General features: G+C 39.1%; 1 protein-coding gene across 1 annotated transcript; it reads right to left on the bottom strand.

Annotated features, from left to right (window-relative positions):
- Nucleotides 1-4569: 4569 nt before the first annotated feature.
- On the bottom strand, nt 4570-12493 carry LOC117340650. The gene is made up of 4 exons (XM_033902414.1): nt 12430-12493; nt 10664-10975; nt 9398-9697; nt 4570-4889 (listed from the first exon to the last, which is right to left on the bottom strand). The coding sequence occupies exons 1-4, from the start codon at nt 12491-12493 to the stop codon at nt 4570-4572; spliced, it is 996 nt and encodes a 331-aa protein (XP_033758305.1).
- Nucleotides 12494-12892: the final 399 nt, after the last annotated feature.

The raw sequence follows: 12892 nt of genomic DNA, 5'->3' as shown, positions 1-12892 counted from the left end.
GATGGCGAGGGGAGGGGGACAGAGACCAAATTAGGACAATACTTCTTTATTCCTACAAAAGAAGGATTTTAACAGTGTCATTTATCTCCCTATTAAGCCCGATATATCAGGTGTGTGGACGGCCATGCTCACTATTAATACTAACTTTGTTTTACCGAAGGACGCTTCATTTCAAATATGGACCAAATCCTATCAATATTAGAGAAGATTATGGATTTTGTATAATATGATATATACATGTATTTTAGATCACGGCTCTCAGATTTCTGGGAAAGTATACATAATCAATTCAAGTATATACTCGGGGATGTGTCCTTGTCCAAACCTTAAGGGACGTGCCAAATTCATTAAGTATTCTTTTCAACTAATTAAAAGACCTATAAGGAAAATCACCGAGGAAAACAAGCAGTCACATATAAATCATAATCATTGCTTCTTTCCAGAGAAGAAATCGTTCATATCAATATAGCAGATAAGCCCTCTTTTGGCCTAGTCCCTAAGCTCCCTGGCAGGTCAGTCCGTCATTTGTTTTATTTTTAATCTGAAACACCTTCTTCGATGCTTCTAATCAAATAAACTAACATTTCTGTAAGCGGTTTAGAAGTAATCGTTGACGTACGGAAAATGCTACTTTGAAAGTTCGGATTTTACAATTATCTTTCGGCACCAAACAAACACTTACAGTTGATATCCAGTGTAACTGACGCCGTCCTCTCTCCCAGCGTCACGGCCTCGTTCTGGACTAAACATCTGACCACGTTGCCGTCCTGGTACCTGTCAGGTGTGAGTTGTAGGACCTGTGTAGATACAAACCCCCCGTAACTTCCTGACGTGTTGGTGACGGCCGCTGTGTTAGATATCCGTGTTGTACCGTTGTACCACGTGACGTGTACGTGTCTGTTGTACTCCTGTGTTGTACAGGTCAAGGTCAGAGTATTGGTTCCGTCCGCCACGACGACTCTGTTTCCGGTTATACTGACACTGTCAGGTCCGACTGGAAAAAAGAACATTTATTGATTTATTTACTTTTCATCGACAGTATTTATTAAGTAATATGCATATTTCTTTTTACGTTTTCGACATTTATAGCAAAGTGGCTAGCGCAGATAAAGGCTCAAAAAGGATTATTTGGTCAAACATACGGATAAATCTTGCTAGGCGATTAGGTGCCGTAGATGGTGAGTTCGAGGCCCGGTCAGGACATAAGTATAGAAAGTGCTTTCTTCGTCATTTGTGTCACTATGGTATATACAGGGAGACCCGCTTAATTGCATGCTTTTCACCGGGTGAAAATATGCAAATATGCAGAGATGGAGTTTAGCTCCTTCCTAGACATAAAGATACAAAATTGGACATTCACGTTTTTGCCAATTGACCTAGACCATGACCATTGACATCTTTTTTGTTCGACCTATTAATTTATTATGTGAATTGAACATCTTCACCGAATTCCATGTAAGCCGGTTAATAAATACTAAAGTTAACAGCCGAGTTCTTAAGTTGTTTCAGTTTTTAAAATAAACTTGGTGAATTAGAGTGACTTCCCTTTTTATCAACATTATACATTGATAGTTAATTACCTCGTTGAATTAATTTTGTTTTAGGGTAATATGACTTTTACACACCCTTGAATTATAACAGTATACTTAGTCAGTTGCAGTATAGTGTTAATTTGCAGTTGTTCAATACTGTATGTTGGCCTGGTGTATTTTTTGAATACTGAGCAACCCGAAAAAAACCTATTACAACTTTAGTAAGTACCATATCGGCGTCATTTCAGACAAGTTTGAGATGAACCCCTCTGATGGAATCAGAAGAAATTTGAAATAGGTGATGTTATGAAAAATCATGATTGTACAATCTTGTTACAAAATACCCACTCGCGGTTGTCATGTCAAGTTTTTACGAGGATGAAAAATACAGAATGTACATGTAACCTTTTGTCGACTGTATTTCCAATTAATCAGCTCGATAACACCAATGAATCCGGAGAAGATTGAAATATGCTCTTCAAGACGGAGGCCATCTCGGATTTAGGACCGACAGAAAAAGAAACACTTAATCAGGACCATCTTATAATCATTTCAGGTCAATCGCACTGACTGGATTTAAGAAGTTTTGAATGTGAAAGGTTTATGCACGACACACGACGGACGACGACGGACGAAAGCATGATGACTATAGGTTATCCTGAACCTTCGATGATGAAAATGACATCTAGCACACATTGGTGACTTTAACATCATGGAGCAGAAAAAAATTGTCCACTGATTTATTTTTATTTTATTTTGGAACAATTGCCAAACAATTTATATTAACGTATATCAATCAATCCTATTGACCCGGATAGAATACGCGTGGAGTCCGACTGTGAGAGAAAACCCATATGGCAGGCGACCCTTATCTTTTCACGTCAGATCGGGGTACCGAGCCCCGACCGCCTACTGGAAAAACAGAAGTTCTAGAAGACAATGCACAAGATGAAATTGTGTGGGACAGGGGCTAACATAGATGTATTACCCCACCCCCCCCCCCCCCCCCCCCCCCCCCCCCTTCGATTCGAAGACATCTATGAGATCTTTCAGAAATTTCAACCTTAACTTCCCTCCAAGGGTCACTGCAAGACATCGTTAAGAAAAGAGAGAAGAAAGGGAATGGTGGGTCACTGGGATTGAATTCCACAATGGTGGTAAATGCACAATACTATTCTTTTTTCAGAATAAAGTTGTCACGGCAGACAACGAACAGGAGGGCCTGGCTGATCATGAAAAGAAATGCAATTTGAATAGTTAACCACTGATATAAGTGAGCTAAATGGTTCTTTGAGAAAATTTAGAACTACATTAGTCTATGCGAAAAACGATGATACGCCAACTACATCCGCGAGCCTTCCATGTCTATCTTACTTATTATAGAATAAGTCTTATCATACACATAGATACTGATATGATAAAACGATTTTTGTAATTCAGCATACTTACATCTAACAATAAACACCGGTGATTGGGCACTCCCTGTCCACGTCGTCTCGCTCTGACGTCCCGTACAGGTACAATTATGACCATTCACCTGACGTGTCAGTGTCACTGTGATCACTGAAGTGTGACTATCACCTTGACTCCCTGTGGTAGGGACTGTTGTGGTCACTGTACTGGGACATGTCCACTGGAGACTGGGTCTGGGTTTACCGCCTGTCACCTGACATGTCAAGTCCACTATGGATCCTTCCCGTCCTTCAGTTGTGGGGTTTACACTCACTGAGACAGGGGTACTCGGTAGATCTGTGGGAAAATGTTTGTTTTTCATATAAAATTCAACAAATATCCTACAAATAGTTTCAAAATTAAATGATGGATGGCAAGAAAAGAAACAATATTTACACGTAATTATATAATTATGTCTAGTGTGTTTCCGCGTCTGCATACCATGGCCATTAATGACACATAAGTTCCCTATTACAATTATCGTTTTACTTAAGATCAATTCCCAATTTAAAAAATAAACTAAAAATTGTAAATTTAATAAAAAATATCAAAATAACTGAAGGTGAAATTATAAATCTAAAATTGGTGACGGGATGTTTATGTTTGGATACAATCGTAATCCAGGTTTGGTTATGAGATCACATCTAAATATATACTTTATGAGAAATTAAACTCAACCCCCTGCAAAACGGAAAACTTAGCCCAATTAACTAACAAAATCTAATGAACAGTACATCTAACTTCAAATTCGGAATCTGAAATATGCGTTGGGATGGCCGTATATAGATATTCAAGGAGTCATTATGATCGTTTATGTACTTAGGATTTAAAAGAAAATTGACATCGATGCCGCTGCAGCTAACAGACCAAATAACGCGTGTCTCGCTTGGTGATTCTGTCGCACATGAGACAAGAATGTAATGTAAACAGAAAATGGAAAATCCTGAAATGCCTAACGAAAACAAGTACTTTAGTAGGAATACAGGCTGCAACTGAAATATTTCGTTTCCAAAAGCGATCAGATGTGATCTTTACCCGTTAACCTATATCGGTGCAAGCTAAAATCTAATTAAAAATATCAGTTGATGTTATCAAAATTTAGAACATTGCATACAAGATTATTATTTATTTTTTCTTCATCTTTTTTTCCCCTTTACTTACAACAACAAACATTTTCCTCGTTGTCAGACCTTATGAGATGTCTTTTTGGTAAGGACAGCTTATGTATTCAAGCTAGAACGGTCACACATTAGTAATTATGAAGTGATCACCATATAAAATATTCAAAGAGGACAAATATTAGGATAGGAATAAAGTGAGAACAACCAAAACAATTTACTGAAAAGATGTAACAATGGATTTTTCAATCAATGGCCATTAAAACCTGACAAAGTTACAAAAAAACATATATATATTGCTAGTATATGTTTTAATGTGACTAGTGTCAACAGCGTATACATTAGTTTACACATTGTTTAGACAGCGTAGGCTAGTAGACACACATGCGCATTTTTGAAATAGTATGGTAGTACCGTTTTTCAACTGTAACATAGGACATTAAGTTTAAGATAATTCAAAAATGTCTTTACTTACAGTTGATATCCAGTGTAACTGATGCCGTCCTCTCTCCCACCGTCACGGCCTCGTTCTGGACCACACACCTGACCACGTTGCCGTCCTGGTACCTGTCAGGTGTGAGTTGTAGGACCTGTGTAGATATCAACCCCCCGTAACTTCCTGACGTGTTGGTGACGGTGGCTGTGTTAGATATCCGTGTTGTACCGTTGTACCACGTGATGTGTACGTGTCTGTTGTACTCCTGTGTTGTACAGGTCAAGGTCAGAGTATTGATACCGTCCGCCACGACGACTCTGTTCCCGGTTATACTGACATTGTCAGGTCCGACTGGAAAAAAAGGAAATTTCCATATATATCTTTGTATCACTATCAGGATTTCGGAATCATTTTATTCTGTAGAGGAACGTTGCCAATAAACAGCTGCAGCCAGTCATTACAGTAATGCAGGATAAATCAATAGTTTGTGATGCAAATTTATGTTTGTTTTTTTTTTAACATCCAGAGACGTGCAAGGTTTTGGAGGTGGAGGAAAGCTGGAGTACTCGGAGAAGAAACGCTGGCCTATAGTCAATACCTGGCAACTGCCCAACGTAGGTTTCAAACTCGCAACTCAGAGGTAGAGGGCTAGTTATAAAATGTCGGGACACCTTAACCGCACGGCTACCACGGCCCTCAAAATTTTCTTTAAAAGTTAGGTTGTCATTCTCACTTTTAAACGAAACGGGATCAACTAGAGCCAAATTGAATTAAGTGTAGGAATAGAAGTATAGTACAATAATTTGAAAATAAGTCAAAGATAAATTAAGACTGATGAATACAGGATGAAAACCCAACGGTGTTTGAGATACAGCTAAAATATCAGTAAGTAATGGGGCGTGTTCAATTCATATGGCTTAAGCGGTGAAGCAAGTCGCAGAGTCATATAGGTTAACAGGGGTAAGAGGTTCCAAAGTCGTGCATGTTCGTGAATCTTTGCCTTTTTGCCGGATATCTGGTGAATGACAGTGGATTTACCACAGCATTTACTCACGGTTTGAAAACAGAACGACTCTTAATAATAGTATAAATTTAGCCGTGCCGTATCGACAGTGCTAGGTTTCAATGGAAAGTGGCCGATAATGGCATGCTAAGTCAGTAATGAATTGAAAAAGCGCATAGTAGTTGTTCCGAGTCAATACTTTTCTCTCGGTACCTGCTCGAACTCTTTTTAAGTTTCCGATGTAATAAGTTCATTTTCTCGACAGTTTTGCTTGGTTGATTTTATTTTTATATTGGTTTTACATCTGTTTCTTACTGTTTTCTATTGTTGAAACCTCCAGCGACAGTAACTAGAATTAAACTTGTAGAAATGAATTCTGGCCTTGTAGGTTTTCTTCCGAAACTCTTAATCTGTATTTGAAAATATCTACAGCAATAAATTGATGATATGAACATAAATTATTTCTAAAAAAGGCTACTGACTATGATTGTTGAGTAGAATCAGTAGGTCACACAAAGTTTGATGTGGTTTCATGTACATCTATCAATACACTTGCCCGAATACCACCCTCAATACACAACACAACACTGGAAAAAAATCGTCCTCTTAATAAGCATAAAACTGAATACGGATGTAGAGAACATGAGGGTTTCTGAAGCGTCTCATGCTTTGCTTGGTGTATTATATAAAAGCAAATATGGATATTTATTTACAAAAGGAGCAAGGAGCAAGGAGTATATCTAAAACAATAACTTTCACTTTGTCAATACATTAGTGATCGTAATCAGGGTCAGCAGACGATAATGAGGCCGGCGGTTTTTACACAGTATTGAAACTTTGCTGCAAATGACTAAATTCGTTAAACATGATAGAGTTTGTCGATAGGCATAATCTTAAAATAATCAATAAAATCAAATACAATGCGCTATATTCGTGTGAATCTCCGTTAGACCTAATCACACTAGTGGCTGTGTCCTATCACATGACGTGTGGCTGTATCATATCACACGACTTGTGGCTGTGTCATATCACACGACGTGTGGCAGTGTCATATCACACGACGTGTGGCTGTGTCATATCACATGACGTGTGGCTGTGTCATATCACATGAAGTGTGACTGTGTTATATCACACGACGTGTGGCTGTGTCATATCACACAACTTGTGGCTGTGTCATATCACATGACGTGTGGCTGTGTCATATCACATGAAGTGTGGCTGTGTTATATCAAATGACGTGTGGCTGTGTCATATATCACATGACGTGTGACTGTGTCATATCGCACGATTGTGACTGTGTCGTATCACATGACGTGTGGCTGTGCCATATATCACATGACATGTGGATGTGTCATATCACATGATGTGTGGATGTGTCATATCACATGACGTGTGGCTGTGGCATATCACACGGTGTGTGGCTGTGTCATATCACACGACGCGTGGCTCTGTCATATCACACGACGTTTGGCTGTGTCATATCACACGTCGTTTGGCTGCGTCATATCACATGACATGTGGCTGTGTCATATCACATGAAGTGTGGCTGTCATATCACATGACGTGTGGCTGTGTCATATATCACATGCCGTGTGGCTTTGTCATATCACATGAAGTGTGGCTGTGTCATATATCGCATGACGTGTGGCTGTGTCATATATCATGACGTGTGGCTGTCATATCACACGACGTGTTGCTGTCATATCACACGACGTGTGGCTGTGTCATACCACATGAAGTGTGGCTGTGTCATATCACACGTCGTTTGGCTGTGTCATATCACATGAAGTGTGGCTGTGTCATATCACACGACGTGTGGCTGTGTCATATATCACATGACGTGTGGCTGTATCATATATCACATGACGTGTGTCTGTGTCATATCACATGAAGTGCGGCTGTGTCAAATCATATGACGTGTGGCTGTGTCATATCACATGACGTGTGGCTGTGTCATATCACATGAAGTGTGGCTGTGTCATATATCACATGACGTGTGGCTGTGTAATATCACATGAAGTGTGGCTGTGTCATATATCACACGTCGTTTGGCTGTATCATATCACATGACGTGTGGCTGTGTCATATATCACAAGACGTGTGGCTTTGTCATATCACACGACGTGTGGCTGTATCATATCACATGACGTGTGGCTGTGTCATATCACATGACGTGTGGCTGTGTCATATATCACATGACGTGTGACTGTGTCATATCGCACGATTGTGACTGTGTCGTATTACATGACGTGTGGCTGTGTCATATCACACGACGTTTGGCTGCGTCATATCACATGACATGTGGCTGTGTCATATCACATGAAGTGTGGCTGTGTCATATATCACATGATGTGTGGCTGTGTCATATATCACATGACGTGTGGCTGTGTCATATCACATGAAGTGTGGCTGTGCCATATATCGCATGACGTGTGGCTGTCATATCACACGACGTGTTGCTGTCATATCACATGAAGTGTGGCTGTGTCATATCACACGTCGTTTGGCTGTGTCATATCACATGACATGTGGCTGTGTCATATCACATGAAGTGTGGCTGTGTCATATCACATGACGTGTGGCTGTGTCATATATCACATGACGTGTGGCTGTGTCATATCACATGAAGTGTGGCTGTCATATCACACGACGTGTTGCTGTCATATCACATGAAGTGTGGCTGTGTCATATCACACGTCGTTTGGCTGTGTCATATCACATGACATGTGGCTGTGTCATATCACATGAAGTGTGGCTGTGTCATATCACATGAAGTGTGGCTGTGTCATATGTCACATGACGTGTGGCTGTATCATATATCACATGACGTGTGTCTGTGTCATATCACATGAAGTGCGGCTGTGTCAAATCACATGACGTGGGCCGGTGTCATATCACATGAAGTATGGCTGTGTCATATATCACATGACGTGTGGCTGTGTAATATCACATGAAGTGTGGCTGTGTCATATATCACATGGCGTGTGGCTGTGTCATATCACATGACGTGTGGCTGTGTCATATATCACAAGACGTGTGGCTGTGTCATATATCACATGGCGTGTGGCTGTGTCATATATCTTATGAAGTGTGGCTGTGTCATATATCACATGATGTGTGGCTGTGTCATATATCACATGGCGTGTGGCTGTGTCATATATCTTATGAAGTGTGTCTGTGTCATATATCACATGACGTGTGGCTGTGTCATATATCACATGACGTGTGGCTGTGTAATATCACATGAAGTGATGCTGTGTCATATATCACATGACGTGTGGCTGTGTCATATCACATGACGTGTGGCTGTGTCATATCAAACGGCTGGTGGTTGTGTTATATGGATCCATATTTTTCCTATGGAATGCTTACGAAACCAATGTCCGCTTAATTTTAACTTGTTATAGTAGATCATAAGTCAAGGATTTAATGTTGATTAGCTAACTTAGAAACTAATAGGTCAACGATTTAAAGTCGAGAACGCGTCAAAAAATACCTAAAATACCTGCCGAGTACTTTGAAAGAAAAGTTTCGAATAAAGAAAATATCCGCAAACTATCCAACCTTAAAAAATGAATGAATAAATAAACAAAATCAAATTAATTAATACAATCCTTTATCTCTCCGATAACAAGCAATTTACACAAGATATCTGTTTCACATTATTGCTTCCAAAATCCTTTGAAAATATTTTGTACATGGGATGGATATTCACCTATCTACTACGTGTCCTTGACCTGGCCAACATTCAGCGCCCTAATTACATGGTTACTTAAGCATAATGCATTTAAAATAGATATCTAATGAACTTCTCATATGTTAATGATAAATACTTACATTACATCTATATACTTACATCTAACAATGAACACCGGTGATTCGGCACTTCCTGTCCACGAAGTCTGGTTCTGACGCCCGGTACAACTACAATTATGACCATTCACCTGACGTGTCAGTGTCACTGTGATTACTGAAGTGTGACTGTCACCTTGACTTCCTGTTGTAGGGACTGTATGGGTCACTGTTCTGGGACATGTCCACTGGAGACTGGGTCTAGGTTTACCACCTGTCACCTGACATGTCAAGTCCACTGTGGATCTCTCCCGTCCTTCAGTTGTGGGGTTTACACTCACTGATGCAGGAGTACTGGGCAGGTCTGTGAGAACAAAACAATTTCCATATTATATCGATCGATCCAAAGCAAAGCAGAATGACTGAGTTGACATGTTGATAAAACCATCAATACATCTCATGCGGCACGCATCCCGCCCCTATCCACCATTGATAAATACGCAACAGAATACTGTACGACTTGTCTAATAACAATGAGTGATGAGTATTATTAAAATAAAATATTAGAAGCTTTTTTAACTTAGCGGAGTAATGGCCAGCTAATATATATCAGCTATATTCATGTACAATTCTTTTGCATAAAGTATCAAGGGCGGAAGCCGATACATCTTAAGAAGTTGTGTACTGTAATGTGTTCAGCAGCAGTTTGTATGCTTATTCTTAGCATAACCATATTCAGTCGGGGGAAATGTATCTGTCCGGCCGATGCACAAAAAGTACTCTATTTTCCTAATTTCATTGTCACCCTTAGCCGAACATCGTACGTATACAACATTGTAGACATTCAACCTCACAGATAAACAGAATAACGTGCAATCAACGACTTAGTCATTTTTCTACGAACACTCAACAACTACATGTACATACATGTACTTTAGTTGTACGTATAACCGTACGGGAATTGAGCTTAAGAAAGAGTTTTGGAGACAACGACCTATAGATATTGCGAGATTAGGTGGTACTGAGACAAGAAAAATACGCTAAGACAAGGCATATGGTTCCTACCAAAAAAGGATCATACCGGATAAAAGCAATGTTACAAAACTGTTGGGAAAAATAGGTATGTAATTTGTACCTACATCAAGTGCAGCTTGCTTTAATCTGAAAAAAAAAAATCAAACAAACAAAACAAAAAACAAACAAAATATTTTTTTATCATTAAATCATCATTTACATTCAGACGGTTCTCCAAATTAGGTAGCCCAGTCTTCATGGTAATCATAACAACAGTCAACTGCAATCATTATTCTATCCTATCTACCATACTTACAGTTGATATCCAGTGTAACTGATGCCGTCCTCTCTCCAAGCGTCACGTCCTCGTTCTGGACCACACACGTGACCGCGTTGCCGTCCTGGTACCTGTCAGGTGTGAGTTGTAGGACCTGTGTAGATATCAACCCCCCGTAACTTCCTGACGTGTTGGTGGCGGCTGCTGTGTTAGATATCTGTGTTGTACCGTTGTACCACGTGATGTGTACGTATCTGTTGTACTCCTGTGTTGTACAGGTCAAGGTCAGAGTATTGATACCGTCCGCCACGACGACTCTGTTCCCGGTTATACTGACACTGTCAGGTCCGACTGGAAAAGTATAGGCAATATATATATATGTAACTGACTCTTCCTTTATATCACAACATTAATTGCCCTTGGTACGAATTGATTAGATATTATATAAGCATCACTTTCATTGAAAATTTTATGAAATTAATGAAAAAAAAATTAACAAGACCAGTAAATCACCTTATATTTTATCCTTCTGTATGTACTAACAAAATGAATGAAACAACATATTGAGCTGTGTGATGATGTTTCGGCGAGGTCTACACGTTGTACGCACGACATAGGCATGATAAAAAAAAGCGATTGCATCGTTCTTGCAATTTTCGCACAATGGTCGATTGAATCAAAGTTGGATAGTTATCTTGGTTGATACAAAATAAGAAACTGATCACAAATAATTGCATTACACACATTCGGAACTGTTTCGATCATTTATATATGTATATAAATAAAAATTGATGTTTTTGTTTTCCAACAAGATAGCAGGGGCTTGTGACCTTTTCTTTTATCACTTGAAATTGAGGCATAAAATCTTGAGTGCCCCATTTCGAATCCTGACTGAATATCGCAATGAGCACTTTAACTACGAACATATTTCCAATGAATTTGGAAGTGTAATTATAATTGCTATAAATAGTCAACATGAGTCTTATGTAGATTTATTTTCTTCAATCATTTCAGGATATCGATAATCAGATCTAAGGATACCGCATAGTTGTGCAAAACAATCCCAACTCAGATTTTCTGCACATTGCATGCGCGATATATTAACGGTGTTTTGGTGCATTGTTCGAGCCCACAATTGTTAGCATTTCTACGACGTTGATTTTTTTCTATGAGGTTAATTTGAAATATCCAAAACTGACATCTACAATATGGCCGACATTGTAAGTTAAGTTTGCTCCCAAATGTAGATTTATGCATGTAACATGTCGACAAAGAAGCAGAGTACAAGGATGTTTCACTTACGAAATGAATTGTTACATAATGCTCAATCAGTATTTTGTTCAAGAATCCTGCTCTTCAATACACCTTTCAATGATTCGAAGATTCTTAACATGTGGACATTTAGCAGAGACGGCAGGAAAATAAGAATGATTTTGTACATATGTTAAAAAATAAAAAGCTGAAGCATTAAATCACTATTTCTGGCCTAAAGGGTGTTGAACAAAAAAGAAACAAAACCAATTTCATATTTACTTTGGTTCCATTTGTTCCTATTGTTTATATCAAATTTGTTTTCATTTTCTCATCTGTATTCTTTCTCTGTAACATGGAGTATTTCAAATAACCAGTTTAACTTATCAGCTTTAAAAATCAATACCAGGCTATCAAAATAAAGTGCGAACAGATATGTAATTATTTTTCTTGGACAAAAACCATGTATATGATAACAAAGCGATACTAATTCACTCCCTTTTGACATGCAAAGTTATTGACTCTACAGTAAACATACATTCCTTTGTCCTGACGTGTCATCTTTCCCTTCATTCGGAACGCTTCTTGGCTGTACGACCACTGGCTAACTTCTAACATTATCGTAAACAAAGTCACGAAAGGTTAGGGAAAGATGGCCGTTCTTTTTGAAGACGGTAAGCTCGGTGATGTAATATGGAATTGGCTACGGCACATGACGGATAACATAACCAACCGACATCCTATATTGACATAGTTATGGTTACTGTATACCGCTGCAAGCGTCGATTTTTCGATTTCTGAATGGTTATTGAGGTACCCATTAGAGGCGAGGCGACTATTCAACCGGACAGGGAGATTCCGACCTAGCCATTTCAGCATCTATTTCCGAATTCGTCAGGTCATAACTTGGATAATACTTGGCCAATTTTGTTCATCGAACACTCATTGGAAAGATAAAACATTTCTCTTTAAGGTAATGTATGTGACACTAAGATTTTTGACCCGCAGAATACGACA

This window comes from Pecten maximus, chromosome 13, assembly GCF_902652985.1.
Source record: "Pecten maximus chromosome 13, xPecMax1.1, whole genome shotgun sequence".
Classification (NCBI taxonomy): domain Eukaryota; kingdom Metazoa; phylum Mollusca; class Bivalvia; order Pectinida; family Pectinidae; genus Pecten; species Pecten maximus.
This window is presented reverse-complemented; position numbering and strand designations above follow the sequence as displayed.

Excerpts from the sequence above, each read along its gene's own strand:
- LOC117340650 (XM_033902414.1), bottom strand. The coding sequence starts at position 12,493 with ATGTTAGAAGTTAGCCAGTGGTCGTACAGCCAAGAAGCGTTCCGAATG. Across the intron at positions 10,976-12,429 it reads AATGAAGGGAAAGATGACAC|TCGGACCTGACAGTGTCAGT; the intron begins GTCAGGACAAAG and ends ATACTTTTCCAG. Across the intron at positions 9,698-10,663 it reads AGTTACACTGGATATCAACT|ACCTGCCCAGTACTCCTGCA; the intron begins GTAAGTATGGTA and ends TTGTTCTCACAG.